This window comes from Zootoca vivipara, chromosome 1 (genome assembly GCF_963506605.1).
Source record: "Zootoca vivipara chromosome 1, rZooViv1.1, whole genome shotgun sequence".
Taxonomy (NCBI): Eukaryota; Metazoa; Chordata; class Lepidosauria; order Squamata; family Lacertidae; genus Zootoca; species Zootoca vivipara.
Window position 1 is genome coordinate 49,015,653 of NC_083276.1, and position 26,801 is coordinate 49,042,453.

General features: G+C 39.1%; 1 protein-coding gene across 18 annotated transcripts in view; it reads right to left on the bottom strand.

The window, feature by feature from the left end:
• Positions 1-3,367: 3,367 nt before the first annotated feature.
• Positions 3,368-26,801, bottom strand: part of MADD (MAP kinase activating death domain) — an 80,047-nt gene continuing 56,613 nt past the window's right edge. For 7 of the 18 annotated variants that reach the window (XM_060274294.1, XM_035114621.2, XM_035114529.2 and 4 more), the window contains 15 exons: positions 24,194-24,294; positions 23,771-23,854; positions 22,897-23,055; positions 22,327-22,435; positions 21,341-21,403; positions 20,820-20,940; positions 20,073-20,178; positions 18,256-18,366; positions 17,891-17,998; positions 17,639-17,803; positions 16,551-16,623; positions 15,394-15,500; positions 11,497-11,566; positions 6,253-6,299; positions 3,368-3,598 (listed from right to left, as the gene is read on the bottom strand). In XM_060274294.1, coding sequence (XP_060130277.1) covers positions 3,491-3,598; positions 6,253-6,299; positions 11,497-11,566; positions 15,394-15,500; positions 16,551-16,623; positions 17,639-17,803; positions 17,891-17,998; positions 18,256-18,366; positions 20,073-20,178; positions 20,820-20,940; positions 21,341-21,403; positions 22,327-22,435; positions 22,897-23,055; positions 23,771-23,854; positions 24,194-24,294 — 1,532 coding nt within the window. In that variant the 3' untranslated portion in view covers positions 3,368-3,490. The remainder of the gene's footprint in view (positions 3,599-6,252; positions 6,300-11,496; positions 11,567-15,393; positions 15,501-16,550; positions 16,624-17,638; positions 17,804-17,890; positions 17,999-18,255; positions 18,367-20,072; positions 20,179-20,819; positions 20,941-21,340; positions 21,404-22,326; positions 22,436-22,896; positions 23,056-23,770; positions 23,855-24,193; positions 24,295-26,801) is intronic. The other 11 variants (XM_035114818.2, XM_035114699.2, XM_035114763.2 and 8 more) reach the window with 4 other exon arrangements.

Consider the following 26,801-nt stretch of genomic DNA (forward strand, 5'->3'; position numbering starts at 1 on the left):
TGTGTATCCAGCTATATAGTTTCTACCAGAGTAAATCATAATATTGCAACAAAATGTTTAAGGTTGCAATCCAACATAGGCCTCATTAGTAGAAAGCTGTTCAATCAGAACAAGAATATCCACTTGTACAATGGGACTTCCTGCCCCACCACCCCGCTCCAGAGGGTTTGGGGACCCAACCAAAACAGACTGGGGGAGTATATGGAGAAGGAGAACATTCCATTGAGCAAGCAGAAATATTGTGCTAATAAAACATTCACTTTTGTGCTCATATTATACATTATTCATTCTACTTTAGGTCAATAACCCTTCATGTAAGTTGTACGAATAGTCTTGATTAATTACATTCATATAAAATTTATATTGTAAGACGCCACCTCCCCAGGGTATCTTTTTGGAAATTATGAAGGAAAAGGGTTTTTCTTCAGTGTTGTCACATTTTTAACTGAACAAAAAGCTATGGAAAGGAATGCAAAACTATTTATTACTTTAGCATTTAACCTAGGATTTCCACACACACAGCCCTTTGATTTGTTACTGAGTTCTTCAATGCCAAGGATTCTCAGAGCAACTTACAATAGAATTTGAAAATACAATAAAAACCAATTGAACAGCACAGCCGCAGCACAAACAGTAATAGTTAGCATTAAGCCAACAAATCTAAAGTGCCTGAGAAAATAAAAAGTTTTCCAGGCAAGACTAACTACTCACTACGAGAAGTGAGGTTACAGGGAACCAGGCAGAAGGCCTTCTCAGTATTGGTGCCTGCCCTGTGGAACGCCCTCCCATCAGATGTTAAGGAAATAAACAACTACCGGTAAGTGGATCCCATTTCTGAAGACCATACATTGTGTGATATAAGGACCACATCCTAAAATGATCTGAAGTGGTGAAAGATTGAAAGTGCTAACTATTGCAACCTCCATCTGTTATCCCTGAGCTTGAATTGGCATGCCCAAGCAAAGAGGCGGGCAGTAGAGAAAGTTTTAAAATAACCCTTACTTAAGATACTCAGCCAGCAAATAACCAACAAACCTTACTGAGAATAATGTACTTCAGGAGAGTAGGAAGGGAAATAGAGACAACCAAGCCAGAAAGCAGCTTTCCTTTCCTATGATCAAAGACAACCAGAGATTCACAACAATACAATTCAGAACATGGCCATAAGCTTTAAGTACTGTCCTTCTTTGTGGCTACCCTGTTTTGAAAAGAATGGGATAGAATCCAGACAAAATATGGAGGATTTGCAGCCTAGTTGCTGCTAGAACATCCATTCCAAAATCCCAGAAGACCCAGAATGACATACTCTGTATAATTTTCAGATAAAGGAGCAACATTTCAGGGAAAATAGTTTTTTTTTTAAGAAGTTCAAACTAACAAACTGCTAGCACTCTACTATTTAATTCACAATAGACCCAAACTGGAATCTAAAACAAAATTCTGCTTCATAGCTATCTCAAGTTTTATTTAAAGAAAAATCAAGCTTGTAACCTTCACAGTTATAGATAAAAAAAATGTTTGAAAGTATGTAGACAGAGTTAACTTCAAACCAGGAGCAGTATCTCAACTTCCTACACAGACTCTATGTATGCTATGGCTTTTATTCCCTGAATCCATCTTTACAATCCATGGGTGATGCCGGGCGGGGGGGGGGGGCAATATAAATCAATACAAATCTGAAGTTCTTTCTCTCTCTGAAGCTCCGAAACTGCCAATGGAATAGATAATACAAACTGTTACACAAAATTAAAAACTATACAAAATTATGCTGGAATGTATGCAGGTATAAAATATTTGCCAGCTTTGCCTATATTGTTAGCTATTGAATTAACAATGAAATCATTTCATACAACTGATTTCTCTCAAGCATGCTTATTCCTCCCACTTGTGCAAGGAGAGTGCTCTTTTGGCTAGATAATGAGATCTATTAGTATATAAACATCTTATATAGGGCCTCCTCAGTCACATGTTTAGTGATTTAAGTTTCAAATAAAGCCAAAAGTTAAACAATAAGCAAAACTAATGCAGTTCAAACCACAAGAGTCAATTGTGGTTTAATGGAAGTTTATTTTCACATTCACACAACTGTACACTTTTCTATAAATAGATGTGGGGCTGAAATATGTACATCTTCCCTCCCTCCCTGGCAACTCATTCATAATACACAGTCCATTCAACAGCCACACAGACCAAGCTGCATGGAACAATCCCAATGATTTCTGGAGGCAGATTGCCAATAAACCCTGTGAACTCATATGGTACTCCAATATGAGTCAGAGAAGTCAGTCAGATGTCCTACAGTTTGTTATATACTGCAGATCCTCTCCTTCAAGTACCCTGGTGCATGTTTGCATTAGAGTCCAGTACAGTCCATGAAAAAATAAAAGGCAAGTTAAATATTCATTTTTAAGCTTACTGAAAAAAAATCAAATGATACTTTACCTGGGAGGGAGGCTTCATTGCACAGTAGCACGGTGTTTGCAAAATTCTTTAATATACATGTACAATTTGACAGAAGCAATGGCTAAAAGGAGATTTGGAATGAGGATATACAGTGCTATGGACAAACATTTGCATCCTCACAACCATTTTAGGATTTGATGTGTTTTCAACAATATACAACAGAATTATAGGGTGCTCTAAATACTGAAGCTTTATGTGAGTATGTAATGATTTAACCAATAGCACTGTGTTGATTTTGGTGGTGGAGAGTTGCCTTTCTTCACTTAATTCTAGACGTTTACCATGAAGAAGTCTATCACTATGAGCATGTACTACGGAACTGAACTGGAATGTCAGCAAAATGTTAGTCTCCTGTTTAAAAGAATATGTACAGTACATGCACACTGGACTGCATCATCCTTCCTGTGCCTTGATTTCCACCCATTCCTCTGAAGACACAATGACCAGAAATGTGTGTAGTTTTGCTTCCACTCTCAAAGAACCATGCCTTTCTGTGGAATGGGTTGGAGCAGCTTGCAGACAAAAAATGGCAGTGTGAAAGGAATTCCATGCTGACAAAGTTATGTCTGGAGAGCAAGGAACAAAATAATGTACACTAAAGCACATTAGCAGCAGCAGCAGCAACAACAACATTGGGTGATCCAGGCAACACTGAGTTGCTTTCATCGCATACATAACAGAAAATATGAAAACAGAGGCTTGATTCTATAAATAAATAAAAAGTCAAACAATGGTACCACTGTAAAATAAAAAGAGCCGAACCTCATGTGAGCAAATCGTCTGGGACAGCTAATTCCAAGAGCATGGCCAGAGCAGACCACACTCAGTTCTACAAAGGATGCCAAGAAGTGCTGGAGAAGAACAGCTTCAGCACACAAATGAATAGTTAAGTCTGACTTTTGTAAAGGGGACTCGCAGGGCCATAGATAAACAAACAAGTTTTCATCAGAGATGGTTATGTGAGCTCCAATAACAGCCATAGAAAAGGGAGTATTACAGGCCAATGAATTTCCAGTGATGGTGTTGATCAGCTGGAGACTGGGCGAGGTGGCTTGCTTTTGCTTTCTGCTTCTTTCCCACGAACTGCAGCCACATAAGAGAAGAGACACAATACGGAGTAGCAGATCTCATGAGCCTAGAAGACATTAGGAAAGACAACAGTGAAGGTTTGAGTAATTAAATGTCGCCGGACTGTATTTATTGCATACCGTAGAGTTCCCTTACTTCGAGAGCAATTGTAGAAAGCTCCAATAGATGAGATGTAATGCCTTGAAATTGGTGATTCATCTATCTCATCCACTCATATAAAGCTAAAAAATGCCCACTGTTTCAGCCTCAAATAAATTAAGGCAATAACAGGTGTAACGTTTTTCCAGCTGTGGAACCTCTCTGCAGTGCCCATATTTGCATTCAAAATGGAGCACTCAAGTGAGTGGTCCAAGGGCCACATGTGGCCCTCAACACACTTTTAGTGGGGGCCCCCAGCCCTGGTGCTGTCTTCCCAAAGCTGGGTGAGGCTGGGCTTTGGGAAGGAGGCGTGAGGGCTCTGACAGAGTCCTAGAGTCCTCCTTCCTCCTTCCCAAATCCTAGTTTGTGCTTTCCCAGCTTTGGGGAAGCAGTGTGAGAGCTGCTGGGGCGGGGCATTATATTATGGCCTTGTTCCCCCTGCCCCATGCAATAAGGCAGTGTGCAGCCTGAGAGTTTTGTGTAAAAGTATTCTTGTGGCCCAGTTGGTATGAAAAGTTGGACTGCCCTGATTTAAAACATACCTATGCTCTTCAAGGTTGAATTCTTATATGTAAAGACTGGCTCTGCGTAAACTGTTTGTGCATGGAGCTTATTAAATTTTGTGATAGGAAAGACGTCTAATTTGGAAGCCCTTTACAAGCATTCCTGAGGGATCCTGCCTTATGCCACTGAGATAAGGTTGGTCCGGAAATAGCAGAAGCTCCGCCTCCTAGATGACAGAATTGGATGTCAGACCTTGTCTGCTACCAAAAGAAGGTGCATTCTCAGAAGTCAGACTGCCCTACTGTTACTAAGGAGGCAAAGCAAAATCAAGAGATGAATCAATGCTTAAATGAATAACCATGAAGTGCTTTACAAAAGATAAGGGGGGGGGAGAGCAGCTTGCTTGAAGCATTATGGAGGGGTAAGGTTGGCATTCCATTCACTGATAAGCACATGTATCATTTCAGCTGCAAAACTAGTGCATTATTATTATTATTATTATTATTATTATTATTATTATTATTATTATGTTTGTTTGTGGCAAAAATTGCTTTTGTTTTTCAGTCTTTCACTTCCACATCTGTAAGATCACAATTGAGTAGGTATGATGTCCTCCTGAATTTCTTATGCCTTTTGTGGTCACTTGTATCATAAATACCTATTAACGGTAAACTCAGTAAAAAATATTGGGAGGGGCGCTGCAAAACTAGGAGGAGGCTGGGTTTGCACTGAAACTGAGGTGCCTGACAAACATCATGTTTTTATATTAAATCTGTCTTCATCCTGAGTAGATGACTTCACAAAGTGAAAGTACTAGTTACACAAGAGTGGAACCATTTTATGTGCCATCCAGACTCTGCTTGGCCACAAAAGACTTTTATGCAATAAAAAAAACACTTGTTTGAGTTTGCAGCAAAGCAAATGTTTAAAGGAAATTATACCAAAATTCCACCTACAGGTTCAATATTACACACAGAGTGAAAATGGTATGTGGAAGGTCTATTTCTTATTCTAGGTCATAGCCCAAACATATTCTGAACCACTAGACTTTGTCATCTACACAAACATACTTATACAGTGTCTAAATATTTTTTAAATCATCTGTTAACTGGTAGCATCAAATGTACCCCAACATGGAAAAAAAAAATTCTGCCAGTCTTCTGTAACTGTCCATTACATCCCACACTCCATTCTTGTGGGTTTATATCCTATACAATGTAGGGTGTTATGATTTATTTGCAACTATATTGTATTACTAAAAAAGGTGAAGTTTTCAATGAAGGTGTAATTTTGCAGATATGCACTTGCTCTCATGCTTAATACAATCTCACAGTTTTTTGTTTTTGTTTTCTGGGAAAAAGTTGACCTCATTTGGATATAGTCTTGTTGTTGTTATTGGAGGGTCAAATCAAACAGTTTTAAAACTCTTAGACATATGCTTCAATATACACCTGACAATTATTAAAAATTTTGTTTTCAGATTAATTCAAAAGCTCTCAAGTGGTAATCATTTATATAGTTATCTTCTCAGTGATCCTAAGCCAGTACATGTACCATCTTAAATACAAGACTTTTAAGTTAATTATAGAGTTAAAGATTCCCATGTTTTATTAGCTCAAACCACAAGTCCTCCTAGTTTCTGGAAAATGGGATGGAAAAGTAAACATTATTATTTTATACTTTATAGTTGAAGTAATCAGATAAAATGTAAACCATCAAATTTTGCTAGTCTCTCTCTTATGCTTTCTCTCTCAGCAAACTTAATTCTGCACAAGCCCTAGTTTGCTTTCTGAAGTTCAACACCAAAAATAAGCTGAAACCCATCATTAGAATACAAACAAAAACCTGTAGGCTTGTACATTCCTTCAGTCGTAATTTTTATTCTCTTCATTTTGAAACTGATCATAACTATACTTCCCCAGAAGCTTCCATTGAAGTGATGTTGTCTAACTTGGAAAATTAGCAAGAGGGAGAGCAGTCCGAATGCTGAAATGCCACAGGGTGGACATGATAAGAAAACCTTTGAGAAATAACCAGAAGACATAGCAGATGACTCACCATTGGCGTCTTGTACTTGTGGCTCACCACTTCTTTAGTTTCAGGAACTAAAACCGGACGGGCAAGAGACAAAACAAAGAGTTCAAAAAACGACAAGACAAATTGAGGGGTATAGTACAATGTTCCCAAAGGCAAGAGGAAAGGAAATGTGCAGTTAGCTGCAGGGGAAAAAAGCACTCAGAATCACAGAACTGTAGAGCTGGAAGGGACACCAAGGGTCATCTAGTCCAACCCCCTGCAATGTAGGAATCTCAACTAAACAATCATTTTTTACTAATGCTAAACTTTACTCATTCTTTTTTCTTTCTACTGTTCAACACTTATCTGTACCTTTGCTGGTGCCATTAGTTCTTGCTTTATAGAAAGTTCCAAAGGAAGATGCATTTGGCAGGCACCATCTCAAGAGCCTAAATACTTCTAACCAATCATTTGTCAACGTGACAGGTTTAGTTTCATATTTTCCCTGTATATCAGCAGCAGATACATATTCCATTCTTATATAAACTAGCAGAAATTTATTTATGGATATTAAAAATTAAATGCCAGGAAGATCAACTTCTATTCCCTCTGCAATAAGGAAGCAGAAGTAACAGCCAAGGAGCTACAGCTCATCTTTTATTGCGTTCAAATTTACCACATCAAAAGCTTGTGCATTAGTACAATTTCTGATCTGAATAACACTATCAAACAACTACAGGCGTCCCTCCAACTTACGTGCGATTGACTACATATGCGAGCAGCACTGGGAAATAAATAAATAGACTCAAACCAGGAAATGGCAGGATTGTGCTGGAGAGTCCTTGTAACTCATGAGGAGACCCTTCCCAGAGCCTGAAGAGGACTTCAGTGAGGGCAGAGGGAGCCCCAAAGAGACCAGAGGCACAGCAGGGCTTTGCTTAGGCTGCTCAGCCTCCCCGCCTAGCAACTGACACACATGGTAGCAAGTCACCACCCCTTTTCTGTGCATCCTCTAGCCTCCAAGTGGCCCCAGAACTTCAACTCTAGTTTGAGAGAGAGTTATGTGCAGAGAGAGCTGGAGAGCAGGTAAAAATGGGCATTCAGAGGCTTTTTAGAGAGTATGTGATTTTTGCTTATGCGCACGGGGCCCCCCAGAACGTAAACCAAACGTAAGTGGGGGGGACACCTGTATATTCTAAAGTCAAATGATAATGGAATGATTTTGAATCTTTTCATTGCAATACATCTCAGATTTTCTAGGTTAACATAAAACAACTGAAAGAAGAACCACTCCCCCCCCCAAGGAATCCATGTATTTATCATGGGGAAAGATAGGGTAAGTATCTTATCATATAAACCCTGATATTACCTACTAAGACACAATAAATGAATAGGCAATCTATAAACAAATGAATTCAGTATAAATACTTATGAAGGGAAATAAAATAACTCAAACAAACCCTTTCATACATGAGAAGAAATGCTATCCAGGAGAAGGTGAATACAAAACGATAAAAAAAACTAACCAATATTACAATGAGTCATAACTCTGATACAAAACTATGTGCCAGCAGCTAGAACACAGGGCATTGTGGCATCAACATTTCTGGAAAGTTATTTGGAAAATCCCACATACTGTATTTAATATATGTACATGCCCAAAAGACACTACTCCATGCCACCAGGAACTAGATGAAGAGCAAGGTCTCACTCTAAACTACTTTACTTATGGGTATCAAATAATTCTGATACCAACTCTGTATCCCCATAAAAATGATTTAAACAACTAAACCCTGTTATATCATCACAAAAGGAATAAAAAATGATTAACACATTTCTGAGCCTGGAGTTAGTACGTATGAAAGGAAAGTATATCAGACAGAAGGAACTGAAGTCAAGAAGCTTGGACCAAACAGAAGAGGAGTTGCAAAGTTCCTGACCCTTAAGAACTGGTTTTAGGAGGGAACCATCTTGCTCACTAAATCCCCCTGTTCCCCAACTCCAAAGATGAAAATATGTTTTTAGAAAGGAAATTGGAACAGAACCGGGGTGGGGTGGGGTTGGGGTGTTACAAAGACCAAAAAAAGTTTGGTGGGGGAAGGGGGATAAAACATTACTACTGCATAGTATTAACAAACAAACCAAAAACAAGCTAAAAGGGGGGCATTTGATTTCTGAAGCTTTTACAGTTAGAAGGGTGAAAGAAAAAAGTACACAAGTGTCATCCTGCTTCCTCTTGCCCTGTGAATAAGAATACAAAGTACTAACAAAGGATTTGGACCAAGGGCAACACTTTACCTGCTGGAGAATGAAGGTTTTCATAGCAGCAACAGTGAAGGGGTCGCCAAAAAGTTAAGCACAAATACATAGCAGTAACTCAAATCTCAGAGCCAAGGCCTGGTGCTTCCTACTTTCTCTAAGCAATTCCTTCCAACACACTACAGCCCAGCTATACACCCTAGGATCTCATCTCCAACTTCCACATTGTCCTTTGTAAAGAGATCTTGGATAACATGAGAAACATAAAAACAACCAAGCTTACAAAACGAAGATCAAGCAATGTAAAGTATAATCAGTGTGACCTACAGAACAACCTTATTACTTATTGGTTAGCTAATTATCTTGGATGGCTATTAAAAACTACAATTCTTCCTATTAGGAGAAAGGAGGAAAAATCTGCTTTAGCAATTGTGGATTCCATGTGCTACCACTTTCATACTTTCATATGCAGCTGATAATGTTTTACTTTTAAAATTATCAAAACATGAGATAATTATATATTATACACAAGGCTTGAGCCTATTGTCTATAGTCATTGTAATTTGGGTTTCAATGCCTATCAGACACAAACTTACTGAAACAAAGATGGAGACACTGTGGCTCTTTGCTGGACCACAACTCTTAATAGTCTCTCACCCTTGGCTACACTTATCAGGTTCTTCCTCGCAGGCCAAATTTGACAGGCGGGCAAAGCTGCCCATCTGCCAATCACCTGATGTCACAAATGATATCAGGTGATTGGGTGCTTTGAAATCAGCCAAGTTCCACCCCTACCTGCCCTGCCATTGACATCAGGTGTAGGCCGGGTGGGCATGGTGTGCACAAATCAGCTTGCAGGCCAAATGGGGGAGCCTGATGGGATGCATCTGGCCCATGGGCGAGAGGCTGCCCACCCTGTTCTAAACAATCTGGTAATGTGTGCTCTTGTACTCCTCTGTACTTCCTAGGATTTTTTTTATTTTTTTTTAAAGATACACACATACATAGGTTCAGAAATATACCTGTATACATGTATATTCAGACTAGAAAAAGGAGAATGGAGAGGGGGGGGATGAGTGGCACAAAACTCAGCTCAGATACATTCTGTCAAGCTCTGCCCAATGTGGTGGATGGCAAGCAGCAGAATAGAATGAACATTGATGACTGCAAACGGAAATGTGTGGCTAATGTGTCAAATGCACAACCAACCAAATCAGATCTGAAGGACCTATTGTGTGGTATAAGGTCACTCTCTGGAAGCACCCAAGCAGTACTTTCACAGCAGAAAGGGTCTCCCAAAGCAAAGTGAACTGGAATATTGACCAGCAATTGCTCTGATCAGTCAGTCTGAGTATCAGTTGAGCATTTATGTGAATCCCATGCAATGACCTATGGTGCAGTGCAGATGGCATGGACTGCTTACAAACTGCTATAGAGCTTTGGCATAACTGACCTGCTGATTTGTACCAGTGTACATACTCTCAAAAGATGTCTTGGAGAACCATCTTCAGAAGATGGATTGGAATTCACTTTTATGTTACATGCCCCCACATTTCAGTGAATTTGAAAAGAAAAATGATTATTGATATATGGAACTTCATAAATTGGAATAAATTTGGAACATCCATAAATATGGAACTTTAAATTGCCCTGAGTTAAATTCTACACTCACTTCATGTAGCAGAAGTTCTTTACCTAGCTATTCCTTTCCCAGCTCTTCTTTTCCCATCAGAATAAGTTCCTTGTCAAAACAAAACAAATCACTATGATGAATTTACTCTATTCATCTAAGTTTTCTTAAGCAGCAAAAAAGAAGTTCATTGTGAGGTATTGCTGTCACTACCTGACATAGCCTCATTTCACCTCAGATCAAATACAAATCAAAGAAGTGTAGACATGGTAGTCTGTTGCAGAACATACAACAAGAATCCTCTAACACATTGAACTAGCAAATAATTGTGGCCTAAGATTCATGATCAAGAGCCCACTTCATCGAAACCAATGCAATGTATCAATATTCTCTGAATGTTACATCTAGTAACAGCCTAACTACTATAGAAAGATAGCCTAGTTTAAAAACAAAAACAAACACAAAGTACACTAATTGCTGGTCCCCATCCCCATCTGCACTGGATAACCTCAGGGAAGTCAGCTATGTCCTGCTAGTGTCTCTCTCTCTCTCTCCCCCCCCCCTCTCTCTCTCACACACACACACGTTTCTTCCTGATAGCAACTAGAAGCATTCCTCAGTAACAGGAAAAATATACAAGGCAGTCACACCTCACTCATTCTTGTACCTACATACACTCACCACACACATACAAACCGCAGGTGCACATGCAACTGTCTCTCACTCTCTCTCTCTCACTCATACACAACACACGTCATACCTGTATTTCTCCCTGTCTCTCTGTCCAAGTGCAGCTCTCACAGACATGGGTGTCCACAGGAATTTTTCCATTGTGGGAGGCAAAGTAAAGCACTGAAAGGATGAAGCAGCCAATTTCTCCCCCAAAATGGGAATAATAGTTTTGCCTTATATCTCAGGTTCTAAAATTGCTAGAAATGTACTTTTAAAAAGAAAGGAATCTGGGAATTGGGATTATAGTTCATCCTGGAGACACTAAAAAGGCTTTTGCTTATGCCATGGTGATGTATTGTACTCAGATTCTTGGGCAAGTAACTTGTTCTTTTTGACCAGGCAGATCCCCATAATAGCTACTTTGTGGTGGTGCCCGTAAGAGTTGCTCAAATTCCTAAATATGGCCACAGACCCAAAAGGTTGGTGACTCCAGCTCTAAAATCTTGTTATCTAAGCTTAACAATGCCTCAAGTTCACTCATGTCTTCTCCAGTTCTAGTAACCTGTTTAGACACAATTTATGCTGCTTCGTTTGACCTTTCCCTGCCGCCACCACCCCCCAAAGAAAAATCTATCAAAAAGATACAGTTCTGCCTCATGGAGAGGATCAGAAATTTGAGTTACTGCCATGTGAGTACAAACCTAGTATCAAAATAATGTAATTACCAAATTCTTCCAGGACAAAGACTCCTCGCACTGTATTGCACTTTTTAATGTGATTCAGCTCTATGAAAACCTGAAAGAAAAGAGGAGGAAGACACATGATTAGAATAAAGAAGGCAATGTCAAAATAAAATAAGAACAAAAAGCACACCACAGCAGTTATAACTTGGAATGTTGTAGCACATACTACCAGTTCAACTATAGTTTACTACTTAAATCAAAAGAAAGAGAAATTGGAAAATAAAAATCCAAAATTTGCCACAATGCTAGAAATCAAGAAACAACTTAAAAGGCTAAGAAGCTAAGACAGCAGAAGATGGAGTACCTTCCGCTCCTTGCAGGAGGAGAAAGCATGGAAGAGAAACGAAAGAGTTAGTAACTCTTGACATATCCAACATTGATACCCCCTTCAGGCACTCAACTGAGTTACAGCAAAAAAGAAAAACCAACACACTTTGAAATGAAACAAAAGGAGGGACACAGACTGTTTCCAGATTTGGTCTGTCATTTGTGGTCTTGCCCCATCCCATTAAATGTCTGCCTCTCCATGCATCCTCCTCCGGCACAGAGGGCAGGCAAGAGGTGCCATGCTTCCCACCCAAACCAAGGGTTTTTCTTCTATATTTCCACACGTGACGATGCTCAAGATTTACAGACTGCAGATTACACTAAGTGCTAAAACAAAAGGAGGTTGAGAAAAAATGAAGCAGCAGGTTTTCACTTCTCTGACTCAGAAACCCAAGTGTGTGAAAATAAATAAACTATCTTATTGCAATAGTCCATTCAACACCCAAAGTAGCTTCTCAAACATCCATGCACATCTTGGAAAGTGCAATCACAGCTGTTTCATTCAGGATGAGGGGTAATATATGGCCTATGTGGAAAAGTACAGGAGGGAAATCACATACTAAGATCTCTCTAAACAATGGCAAAATCCCAGGTGTTTTTCTATTAGCACTATACTTACACTTGCATACATAAAGTGTCAATATTATGATATGCCATCCCCAAAGAATGGAAGGAGAGGATAGTCTCTTTACAGGGATATGATGGGAGAGATAAGTAGGAGACTGCTTTATTAAAGGAAGATAGCTTGCTTTGTTCTTTTAAATATGCACTTAAAAATCTAGCAATTTCTCAATTAAAAAAGTATATTACTAAGTCCTAGGAAAAGATGCAACATCCCTGAAACAGAAATGCTTCTTGAGGGAAAGATGTTCCCCAACTAACTAAATAACAACATGTTTATTATGTTGTATATTGTGTAACTGACATAGTCTTTAGAATCATTCATTTATCAGAAAAAATAAATAAAAAGCTTACAAGGGATGATTACACCTATCTCTATCCTTTTCTGTTTTACCAGAATCTGCAATTTCAGTGTTTACCCAGTGCATGGCTGCAAAAAAATAGGTTGTCAGTCTTCGAGCAATAAATTTCCAAATCTGGACAATACCACAACAAAGGGCTTGTTATTTGGGCAAAATACAGCAATACCTATCATGCTAGAGTCCATTTGGGTTTACAGTTTTGGGGTGCTTTGGGAATCTACTGCTGCATCTGGGACTACAGATTGCAACAGTGGACAAAATTATAGCCCCAGAGCCTGGCTTAAGGATACTGTACAAAAAAATGTACATTATTCTGCTACTTCATTGGCAAACCATTGGGAACCCTGTGTAAGTTATCTTGTATGTACAATTCAGTTGACATAGTCCCCCAAACAGCTTAAATACACAGAGAAGTGTGAACTAGAATAAACTTAGAATAAATGGTGAATTAGAATACACTTGAAAATTTATATAGAATTGACTTGCTTTATTCCAAGGCTCAAATGGCAAGTTATGAGGCAACTATAGGATTCCAAACTCTGTGCATTATAACATGGGTGTAGCCAAGGGGAGGGCAGGGGGGCAGCTGCCCCCCTAAATCAATACCAACCAATACAAATCTGAGGTTCTGCCCCCCCCCAATAACAAAAGCCTGCCCCTCCTAACAAAAATCCTGGCTACGCTCATGCATTATAGTGCTTGAACGGGGTGCTAGGGAGATTTGCAAGGGAGAACCAGCATGTAAGATTGAGATGTTAAATCCTTCCACTGCCCCTGTATTATCTCCTAAAATTCCCTGCCTTGCTGTTGTTAACCAATTTCCCCCAGGTCAATTCCAAGACCAGAAGCCTGACCAACTGGGGGGAACAGCTAGTGGAGGGAGGCATTTACAGGGGGAATCAATAGGTGCCAGAAGGTTCACACACACCATTGCTGCCCACTGATTCTCCTCAAGAAAAGTCCCAATTCATGCAGTCATGTCACCCTGGCAAACACAGGTTTGGGTAGACACATTTGATGAGATAGCCCAAATGGTTAGAAATTCAAGGATATCAGCTACACTCCCCCCGCCCATGTATTCAAAGTAGCAAATGCTCAATCATTGTTGAAAAGTGAGTATGCAATCCCACAGAGCCATTTCTGCTGAAAAGTATCTTGCTTCTTGAGCAGAGCAAGTGGCTATACTGGAAAGTTGTTTTTTTAAAATTAAAAAACCACCTCCACCTGTATGTATATCTCTCCCCAGCATATGTGAACAACTTCGCTGAATCTCAGCCTAGGGTTCTTAGGGACACCAGTAGAACTTAGGAAAAAAACTTAGAAAAACAACAACAGAACACTGCACAAAAGACTGACTGACAAATTTAACTCTCTCCTCATCTCTCTCTCTCTCTCTCTCTCTCTCTCACACACACACACACACACACACACACCCAACCCTAAAATTGATTCCACAGCATATGCAAAACAAACATGAACACCAAGCAAAAGAAAAACAATGATCAAAAGAAGCAAAAAAGAAAACACATCCAGAGAAAAGAACAGAGTGGCACACAATTCCATTTGTGTTTCCTCTATACCCGGAGATAATGCTAGATTTAAAAAGGAAATAAATAATTATGTCTGTATCTTTATGAGAAAAATTGTTTCTGTCCAATTTATTGAACAGCCTCCACTTTTAACCACAGATGAACAAGGGCACTGCCCTGCCCACCCACTGAAGGGGCGCAGCCACGTGACATGTCATGTGACACCACCTGGTGTACACCAGGCAGGGGCAGGACTCATGCTCGTCCCAGCCCCCACCCAGCTCCTGGGCAGAGGCTGGAGCTGGGGCACACAGAGGACGCCCAGTGGCAGCCCCCTCAATATTGGGGGGACAGCCCCTTCCCCCCAAATATTGGGGGGCTGGAGCCCCTTGCACCCCATATACCTGCCGCCCCCTCAGATGAATTACACATGATGCAGGAACAACTACAATTCTTTTTTAAAAAAGTTTGCTAATGCCAATTTTAGTTCATTTTCCCATACAACAATAGTTGTCATGAATTCACCAAAGTTAAATGGTGAGCAAATTGCTCCATAAGGCTGGACAGTTATTTTTTTTAAATAAAAAACCAGTGTTTTTTGCTACGTCCATACAATTTACCTAAATGTTCCAAGACTAAGTGTTGTTGGAAATTGTTCTGGAAATCCAATGTAAGCGAACCTCACCATCACCTGAATTGCATTTTTTCCCCTTCAGTTTGAAAGAACAAAATACATCTATAGCATCATTAAGAAGATTGACTGAACCACCCTGTATGCTGGTTGCAGAAAAACTAAAGCTCATTTAAAGAATTATTTGGGTTAGGGCCATTATTTTTGTTGGTAATTTGTGGATTCTGTGTACTAGTATATAGGGTTAATATTTCATTCGGAGACAGATACTACATAATTTAAATACTAACACTGAGAGGAAAATAATTGTCTTTCTCCTTCACCTTCTCAAGGGAAGAGGAAACACATTTATTGGTGCACTTTAAGAAGCTCCATGCTCAAATACTCTTGTTCAAGGGTTCTTTCCTACCTGACTGTGCATGAATTTCAGATTAATCCCTTCCAGTGTGACTTGGAGAAGCCCCCCTTCACCAGTTTTCATATCCTGCACTGGGAATTCCCCACCCAGTTCAGGGCCTGCAATGTAAAAGGAAAACAGAAAAAAGAAGGAAAATGCTTCCCAATACAAAGTGATTTACGTACACAGGAAAACATAGAACACCATATTTAGAGGAGGATCCCAGAAGCAAACCCTTTCCTTAAAACAGTGCCATAGCACATCTGATTTCTATAGCATGGATAACAAGAAGCAATATAGAGAAGCTAACTAGATGTCTACAAAGACTGGTACTTTAGAGATCATGATATGTTTTGTCATTCATGCCTGTTAAATTCTCATGAAGGATAACCAAAGAGCTCTGGCCTCAAGCAGTAGCCTAGCATTTTATTATGTTACTATAATGCCTCACTGACTCACAAGCCACACAACACAAGGGCCAATCTGTTGATGTTCCTGCAACTTTGTACTGTTTTGTTCTGGCCTGATGGGCGACAATCTTGCTGTCTCTTGCACTGTTATTTTCAATGTGGACAAATGATGTGCTAATGTTACGCTTGAAATTGGGAGTGGTTTTAGTTTGCAGAATCATTTTGGCAATCTTTCTGCCGCATCGCCATCTTTAGCAGGAGAAAGGCTCTGTGAGCAGGAAATAAGTGACATTTCCTCCATTTTCTTATAAGCTATCTGCACATCTATGAGTTGTGAACATATGTGGATTAAAAAATAATAATCTGTAAATGTTTACATGTGTAGCTGTGTACAATTTTGCTACGAGCGCTTAAGACTTCTGCAAAGGATCAGGTGTGTATCTTGGAGGTGCCAGAAGATTTTGGGATATTTGTGGGGCTTGGTGGAAGAGAAGATTCAAGAACAACCATGTCCTAGTCATCTGGCTGCTAAGCTCAGTATCCCATATTACTGCAATATCAAAGGAAATAAATGTTTATTTCTCCCCTGGCAATTCCTTGGAGGAAAGCCAAATTCCTTTCTGGCATCAGCATTTCCAGAGTGAGAAAGAGGGTCAGTATTTTCAGACCCTTTAATATAAAGGACAGCATACACCCAAAAACTCTTTGAGAATGTTGTGGCACTTGCCAAAGTTCATCTATGCCTGTTAAGGCTCTTACCAGGTTTTGTGCTTTGTTGTCTTGCCGCTGCTCGCTCCATACTGTCCTTTACACAATAATATAATTCCCGGCACTACAACGGAATAATAAATAAATAAATATATTTTCTGCAGGTACATAATGGAGATTCATAAAACATAGAGCTAATACAGTAGCGAGAAATTAATAGTGCAAAGAAAAATAAAGCATACAAACATTTCTAAGTACATATTAATTATCTGCCACATTTCCTCCAAGCAGCTCAACTTCTTGAAGGAAAGTTGGGATACAATGCACAGGAAATAATAGTAGTATTTTAGACTATACACTTGGGGAAAACAGTTTTTTTATATTTGCTAAAAATAATAAAATACGGTTATTTCAAAATACGGCATTATTTTGAAATACTTTTGGAATGAAAGGATGGGGAGCTTTAAAGGCAAGACATTTTTATGATTATTCTGTTTTAATGGCATTTTATGCTTTTTGCATTTGTAAATTTTCTTGAACTGATATCTTATATGAAGGACAACAATCTATATGTATTTTCATAAACAAACAAACAGTGATGTTTGGCCCACATATATAGCTCTATTTTTTCTTTATTTTATTAAATTTATATCCCATCTTTCTTTAGTCATAGAATCTCATGTCATAACTGTTTCCCTTACAAACAATTTGCATCAGCTGATTCTGAGATTCTCTATATGTGTGTAAATGAATGCTATCCAGATGTGTTGTTTTATTAAAACAAAGCATTATAACTTCCTCATGTTACAGGCAAAAATGTTTCATAGGTCTCCAGGTCCAAAATGCATCTATCCCATCATAAACTCAAGATTAGGATGTGAGCATTTCAATAGCAATGTTCTACCCACATTTCTCCATTTGAAACTATGCTTAAAATTGCTGTTATAGGTGGAGAGTAGTGGAACTCAAACCATGGAAACAATATCTGGTGACACCACTTAAGAAAAGCTTCTCGCATTGTATGTCAGCTGCTGATCATCTCAGCATCAAAACTCTGCAGCAGATTCAAAGACAGATAAAACATAAATGGTCCAGTAAAATACAAAGCTATTGTAAACAGAACACTGTAGAAAATGCACCTTTTTGGTGTAGAACTTATTCAATTGTGTCTCCTGGCCATTCCTCCTCCAGAGACAAAGCACTTTTGTTTTGGGACAGTATGTCATGTTGATGAGCTTCTCATACCACCAGCGTTCATACACCGTGCCAATGTTACTCCTCAGCACAATGCAATCATCGCATACCTGGAGACATATATATTATTAGAGAGGAATCGCCATACAAAGCCAATTAACAGCTATCATTTTGTTAACTTTTAACCTGGCCTCTACCTCCATGAAGAAGATGTCCCCTGTTGTGTCTGTGCCAGCATGTACAACAAATGTTTGCTTCTTGATATGTCTACTGCCACTGGGTCGGATTGGGAGCTCCCTGCCATTCTAAATAAAAGGAAAAATCCTATTAAAAACCTTCCACTTTAATCTTTACTTCAGCTCCAGCAAGTCAGGTCTCACCCATCTCCTGTACAAAAGTTAAATTGGATTAAAACACTGAAAAGCACCAAGTATTTTTTCAGTACTAGGGATCAGTATTCCAGCAGTATAATCAACATTACCATCTGAACTGTAGTAAAAGATAATCCTCCTCTCCTATCGAAAGAACAGAGATATAGATACAGAGGAAGTCAAAGACTTACTATATTGGCAACTTTGTCGAGTATTTCATTTATTTCTTGACTATGCACAAGGCCAATGTGAGATTTTCCCATCAAACGGCGCACTTTCTTCCTAATATCATTCTTGTGCACCTACACAGCAAAATACAGTATTTGGTTATTGACATCTTCCTAGGCACTAGCATATATATTTATATTTCAGTACATAGACAAGAACTGATTTGCTGTGTTCTAAAGAGTTTAAACTACCATAGAAACAGGTCAATCAAGAGAAGGCACTGTGTAATAACAAGTAACTGCCGAAATCAAATAACTGGGAAGAAAGAAGTGCTCAAATACATCCCATTGACCTAAAAACAAAGCAAAAATGAAGTATGACATTTCATTATTTCTGCAATTAATATGAGATTGCTCTTGCATTTGTTGTTGTTGTTTAGTCGTTTAGTCGTGTCCGACTCTTCGTGACGCCATGGACCATAGCACGCCAGGCACTCCTGTCTTGCACTGCCTCCCGCAGTTTGGTCAAACTCATGTTCGTAGCTTCGAGAACACTGTCCAACCATCTTGTCCTCTGTCGTCCCCTTCTCCTAGTGCCCTCAATCTTTCCCAACATCAGGGTCTTTTCCAAGGATTCTTCTCTTCTCATGAGGTGGCCAAAGTATTGGAGCCTCAGCTTCACGATCTGTCCTTCCAGGGAGCACTCAGGGCTGATTTCCTTAAGAATGGATAGGTTTGATCTTCTAGCAGTCCATGGGACTCTCAAGAGTCTCCTCCAGCACCATAATTCAAAAGCATCAATTCTTCGACGATCAGCCTTCTTTATGGTCCAGCTCTCACTTCCATACATCACTACTGGAAAAACCATAGCTTTAACTATACGGACCTTTGTCGGCAAAGTGATGTCTCTGCTTTTTAAGATGCTGTCTAGGTTTGTCATTGCTTTTCTCCCAAGAAGCAGGCGTCTTTTAATTTCGTGACTGCTGTCACCATCTGCAGTGATCAAGGAGCCCAAGAAAGTAAAATCTCTCACTGCCTCCATTTCTTCCCCTTCTATTTGCCAGGAGGTGATGGGACCAGTGGCCATGATCTTGGTTTTTTTGATGTTGAGCTTCAGACCATATTTTGCGCTCTCCTCTTTCACCCTCATTAAAAGGTTCTTTAATTCCTCCTCGCTTTCTGCCATCAAGGTTGTGTCATCTGCATATCTGAGGTTGTTGATATTTCTTCCGGCAATCTTAATTCCGGCTTGGGATTCATCTAGTCCAGCCTTTCGCATGATGAATTCTGCATATAAGTTAAATAAGCAGGGAGACAATATACAACCTTGTCGTACTCCTTTCCCAATTTTGAACCAATCAGTTGTTCCATATCCAGTTCTAACTGTAGCTTCTTGTCCCACATAGAGATTTCTCAGGAGACAGATGAGGTGATCAGGCACTCCCATTTCTTTAAGAACTTGCCATAGTTTGCTGTGGTCGACACAGTCAAAGGCTTTGGCATAGTCAATGAAGCAGAAGTAGACGTTTTTCTGGAACTCTCTAGCTTTCTCCATAATCCAGCGCATGTTTGCTATTTGGTCTCTGGTTCCTCTGCCCTTTCGAAATCCAGCTTGCACTTCTGGGAGTTCTCGGTCCACATACTGCCTAAGCCTGCCTTGTAGAATTTTAAGCATAACCTTGCTAGCGTGTGAAATGAGCGCAATTGTGCGGTAGTTGCGGTAGCTCTTGCATAGGAGGGGTTAAAATTTGAGGCCACAGAACACCCATATTTCTCCCATACCCTACCACAAGTCTCACAAAAATGTGCAAAAATTAAATTAAAATATGAAAAAATGGCACCTTCAACATAAGCATGTAGGCTATCATATTGTGAAGCAGCGTAGCCAATAAGCGGTCTTCGTCATCTTCTAAACGCTTCCGGTCATGTTCTCCTAGAGACAAATACCTACAAAAGAAACACACATGTACTTGAGTCTCTGATAGACTTTTAGCCACGAACTGCAAAGAAAGATGCAAAATGTTCTGCATCCTCTTCCTTCTTTTATCTTTTTTAACGGAATTAAATTTCTCCACACACCCAGTACCAGATGACCAGAAATTAAACTTAGCCTTAAGTTACATTTCCTTTTATAGGCCCAACGTTAAAAGACAAGCAAAGGTTTAGGGAGGTCCAAGGTGGTGGGAGGGTTTTTTATTAGTTTGTGGTTTTTGTTCTTGCTTTTATCATGTATTTTGCGTTTTTATGTTACATTTTTTATGTTGATATCCACCCAGAGATGTATGGATGAAGGGTGGCATACAAATTTAACAAAATAAATAAATATTTCAAGAGATAGACTTTGTGTATAAAGAAAATTAAATTCGGAACAAAGTCTTAAATGTGTTTTTTTAAATAAAAAAAAGTTAGAAAAAATGTAATTTGCTTAATAAAAAAACTCTAAGCAGTATACAGTACATGAATTAATATAAAGTAACTATTTATTTCAACTAATTTACTCAGAATAAAATCACATCCTGAATTCCCAGAAAGTAGTTAAACTAAACAATGCAGAGGGAGAGAAAAATTGCAGAGAATTTGTAATTTACCTGTCAATCATCTCTTGAGGCCCCTGATCCATTCCCATTCCTTCTCTTTCCAACATCACAGCATCTAGGTAAGCATCTTCCCAGAACTGCATCTGGTCCCACAGGGTTGATCGCTCTTTGCCTAGATAGCAGAGAATAAATTAATCCAGAAGACCAATAATTTTGCAAGGAAAAAACAGGAAAAACCTTTTTCACCACAAGATGTGCCAAGTAATCATCACCATCATTATCATAGTACCACCACAGCAAAATCAGTTCTGTTACAAACACAATTGAGATCAAAACAAGCCAGGAGATGCAAGATTCCCTGTCCTAACTCACTGTGTATATTGTAAACATTTATGGCCCCATCTTGCTACCTTGCCTAAAGAAGTGCACCAACTTTATTGCGTTCTGTGTTATTGTTTTCCTCTATCACCAAATGAAGAATGCAGGAACAAGGAAAGAACAGTGGAGTGTATAGGAATACATGTGAGAAATCTTTTTAATACACACAGAAAAGCAAAAAGAAGAATTATTACTCATAGAGAAGGTTTCCATGGCAGCATCCTCTAATTGGTCCCAGACAGATCCTTTATCCCTCCCTTTATAGTTCCAAGCAAGCAGCAACATGGCAGCAAAGAGGAGAAATGAGACATATAACAAGACTGAGCAACTTTTCTGGAGTAAGGAAACTCAGGAGAAAAAGTGCAGTGAAAAAATATGCTACATATTGCAATTGTGGTCGAAGGCCATGCCTCTTCTAATACATCAATATAGTCTGATCTTTAGCATACTGTGTTATGAAACCACTTCCCTGCTCAGGATACCATTTTAAATATACACTTGATTTGACAGCATGTACCTAATATGAGAAATCTGTAGCCCACTGATTGAATGTGGCCCACACGGCCTCCCCATGCAGCCTTCTGGCCTGAACCCCACCCCACTCCCATTCTTGACCACATTTTCTTTGCTGCTGAGCTACAATCTCTTGCACTATGCATAGAAGCATAGTGAGCTCCTTCTTCCCTGCTCCCAAGCTGTAACCTTTTATCAACTGGGCAACGAGGGGGTGGGGGGACAGAACCACTGTGACTACATGCACCTCATGCTGGAAACTTTGAGGGTGATTGCATCCCCCGCAAATCAACAACTTATCACCACCTCCACCGAATGTTCAGATTTTCACATCTATTTTAGAGTTTTGTTTTCTTAATTTTGGGTTCAAAAAAATAGGGGTCGTCTTACACATGGGGGCGTCTTATACACAATACTCATGACAAGCATTTCTTATTAAATGTTTTGAAGAAAACCATGAGTTTTTAGCTGATTATTTGTCTATGGTATGTTAGAGAATTCAAAACTAATCTATGGAGGTTTCATTTCAGAAGATCAGATTGTTGTTCTTTTAATTATTTTTGTTTTTGTTTAGAAAATACTATGAAGAAGATCAGCATGTTAAATGCTATTTCTCTAAAATGCTTTGAACAAATTTGCTTCAAACAAAATAAATGTCAACACGTACCCAGAAGACCCTCATAGAGATAAACTCGTAGGCTTGCATCTTCTGGTGCTCTCCCAGGACTGCTGCATTTGTTGTCTTTCATGGTCTGCTTCAAGCTATGAGATTTACCCTTTTTTTAAAAAAAAAAAGTTTAAAATGTCAGTTTAATCAGGCATGTTCTATTGCTCTGTATTATGTATTCGACTACCAAGATTATTCAGCAAGCAATATATATTCCTTTTAAACAGAAAGATAATTCAGAGGGTAAAAAGTGGACAGCAGAAAAAGCTTAAGCCACTTCTCAAATTCAACTCAGTTCAAAGATACTTCATTGTCATGATAAGACATTTGAGGCCTTTAAGATTTCCAAAGGTCTTTAAGAGCTCTATCACTCTGAGCCAATTTACACTTACAAGGTCAGTGTGCTTGCCACATGTATTGCAGTGCATGCACACCCTGGAATATATATGCTGGCTCAGAATTGCTGGTACTTCTTCACTATGGATGATCGCTTTCAATAAAGTAATAGGTCTTTTACACTATACACCATCACTACAGTAATTCCTAAGCAAAACCAAAGCATGTTCTTACAAAGATAGTGCTAGTTGCTGAATTTGTCTCAATCTCACTGTCTGACACAGTGCCTCGTGATCCTGTCAGATTTCCACCGCTTTCTCCACCAAGGCCATCACCAGCATTGCTGCTCAAATCACTATCTGCTCCTAATGTCTCCCCAGAGCTGTTGCTCACCTGAAGAGGAAAACAAACTGTTTAAATGGTCAGTCCTTTATTCAATATGAGTAGTTACTGTGGAGACAAAGATATATTCAGAAAGTGAAATCTTGATAATTCCTGCATCCCAACCAAAAGTAAAGGGGCAGATTTCTGCTAACCCATGTTACATTGGGACCCAGCACAGTATACAGTACTTTAGAATGCAGAGTGACTATTTGCAGGGCACTGTGTTTAGTCTTTTAATGCTTTTTTTTCTTTTTTAGCGCTTCAGTCATTAAAAATAAAAGACTGGGCCTCAACTTTTAAATGAACAATGGGAGGAAGTCAGGTTCAATTTTTTTAAAAAAGAAAAAGAACACTAATAAATGTCTATTATTTGGCTCAACAGGACAATTTAAGATAACTGTAGACATTGCTACAATCATTAATTTACAACAACTATTTTCCTAAAACAAATGTCACAATTTAACCACATAAACACAAATAAAATATGTAAGTTTACAAAACAGTAGCAGTGGATAGGATCCCCATACCTACCAGAGCATTTTATGTACAATTGGGGGACATAATTAAATGTAAAACTGGAGAAGGATGGAGAGTGTATGACCCAGAGATGCACTCGGCGCTTGCAATTTACACAGGTGCTGAGTAAGAAAGTGCATGCAAATGATCAAGCCTGAAAAACACCACTAAAGTAAAGCACAGACATTCCACTTCAGCCATGCCCTACCACTGTGCTAACTTCAGAGTCTTGGCTGGTGCTTCGGATCATAACAGCAGGTCCCACACTTGCCACAGAATCCAAATCACTCTTCTGAAATCATGAACAAAGAAGAAGAAAAACAATGCACATCAGTCATTGCTATTTCTTCTTGGAGACTTGGACCACACATTTTATTTGGGCCCAGACTACTAAGGAACTGCAAATCTCATGCCTCATGTTTCTAGCTTCCCAGAATCAACAACACTGGAACGTGTGTTGCTTTCACATAATTATCAATGTTTTTCCAAAGAGAGTACACCCCCCCACACACACACAATGAAAACCAGAATTTATGGACAAGGACACAAGGAATTCTCACTACCTTCTACCCCCATGTCATTCTCCTTGAGGCATTTCTCAAATAATAAATAAAACGTTCAAGGCACTCACATGAGAGCTGGAAGTTAAGCTCAACCCACTATCTGCACTGATCTGGGATTTCTTCTCATCTGTCTCCCCCAGATCATGAGAGTGTTTTGTACCTCCTGGCCCTAAAGAGAGGGAAAGTGATATTTCATTACTGCGAACAAGAAAATGAAAGAATCAGAAGGCAAATGATCGCTTTGGTGCATGAAAAGGACCAAGAGGGGGAACCAGAGGATCTTCTCCTCTACTCTTGAAATAGCATCAACCAGAAATATAGCCTGGCTGGTCGCAGCCACCATTCTGTCCAATACATAAATGCACCTGAGAAGCAGACCAACTGCCTTAAATAGTCACCCATTGGAGAAAGGAAAAGGGGGAAAGAGACAAAGCAGGCATCAGACAGATTCCAGTTAGTACAAGGCATGCCAAACGGTCGACACATGACTCTGGAAAGCCACTTCCTTAGGTCACAGATATAAGATTGCTTTTGTTGCTGTTTGCTTTTTGGAGAGGGGCAGATCTTATTGCTGGACACTTGGTACTTAATCTAATATGCTACCATCTACAGCCGAAGTTATTATTTTTCTCATGTTCACCAAGTGACTCATGGTGTGACCATCCAAACAGTCAGCAATAATAATCTGCATACCAGAAATGAGAGCTTCAAATGGGACATTTTGGGGAAAAACAGCAATATTATACAGTCACTGTAGGGATGTACCACATGGCTCTCCAGAGTTTGTAACAACAAAGGTGAAGCAGTGAGTTTCAGCTGCTACGAAGACATGCATTCATCATCCCACCCTATCCATCAAGAAAACAAATGGTGAAGGGATTTATGCCATGATCATGCAGCTTCATGTTTTTTACCCTCCCGTGATGAGATGAAAGACAGAAAGAAAATGGATGAAAGGAGAGACAGAATTGGGAAGGGTTTGGATAGCTGTGTGCAATGGAAGTAAGGAGGCAGGAGAAGAATACACTGCAGACTACACAGGTCACCATTAAGAGCTCGAAGGGAGAAGAGACTGAGTACAACCCTTCTGCCATAGCCATATCTGCCAACCGTTCCTTAACAGGGACACATGACCAGCAGCTGGAGGATTTTATTTTATATTATTACAGATCTAGGATGTGCACAAATAATGATGTGTGGCAATTCTATGTACACAATACAGCAATACTTTACATACCACTAAATATGATGAACTAAGAGTTAGGAGTGCAAGTGGGATGTATGATTATCACTAGATACTGCCAACATCAGAAAAAGTGAAACAATGTGCAAGAGAGAAAGAAAAATTATATATATGATGTGCGTGAAAAAAAGACTATTGGTGTGCATTTTTGAGATGGCCATATTATTCATGAAGGTAGAATTGTCAAAAAGATGGACAGCTTATCACAAAGGTTATATGTACTAGCTATGGAGTATATTTAAAGAGAAAGTATCATATAGAACATTCAAAAAATCAACTGGCATTGGTTTGTAAACCTGACTTTAACATACATTTCCAGACTATGTTAGTACTTAGATGCCTCTAACTATGGTGCTAGAAGTAAAGAGAAAGTGGAATCATGAAATTCACTGGATTTGTTTTCAGATAATCTGTTCACAACTAAGGTACATTAGGAACAGATTCTTTTTATAAATAATCCCTTTAATCAGTCAAAAGCATGATTTAAAAAGGTGATATGAAAACACTAACTGGTTAATTTACATATTATTCCAATCAATTTAAGAAGCACAGAATTCAACTGTGGGTTTTTAATCATACTAAAGATTATGACTGACTGTTATTCACAGTTAAGCACTGTGAATGAATATTCAAGGTTCAGGGCACTGCTGGAAACAAAGTTATACATACAGAGAAGGCAACTCCTTCAAAATGACTTATCTGTATGGATTAGCCAAAAATATACCTTCATCAATCATACTCAGAAGTTCCTTTGTATTTCAGTTGATTGATCACACAACAGAGAGAGTTAGTTAAGTGAGGAGGGGGGGGAACCAAACCTTTAATACTTGGTCAGTCAAAAGTCCATAAAGATGGAAAATAGCTATTTCTTTAAATAAAAAACCCTACACAAAGTTATGTTTGACTTGAATGACTACATTTTGAAGATGAAGTGACTAAAAGGGCATAAGGACCATATTCCAGAGAACAGGGAACACTTAAATTTCACAGATCAAGGGGAGTTAAAGTTCAATTCTATACACATATGTCTAGAAGTAACCCCTGAGACTAAAGCCTGAGTTGATATGCATTGGATGACTCCGCACAGCATTCAAATAACACAATTAAATTATTTGACTTCTCAGTGATCACTGGCCCAATTAATATGTTATTTTTGCTGAGCAAGGGTCACTTTTACAGAGTCTAGTTTTAAAACATTCTGCTATCAGAATGAGGCAAAGGCTTCTCCAAGTCTCTTCTACTTCTTCAGTTAATTATGGAAGTAACTTCACCTAAATATGGAAGTTTTCGAAACACATGGGCACAGACTTCAGAGATCCCCAGTCTACTGTGTTTCTCTGAAAATAAGATACCGTCTTATATTTATTTTCCTCAAGAAAATATTTTCGGGGGATATCTTATTTTTATTACACGTCCAGCCTTGCCTCTTCCTT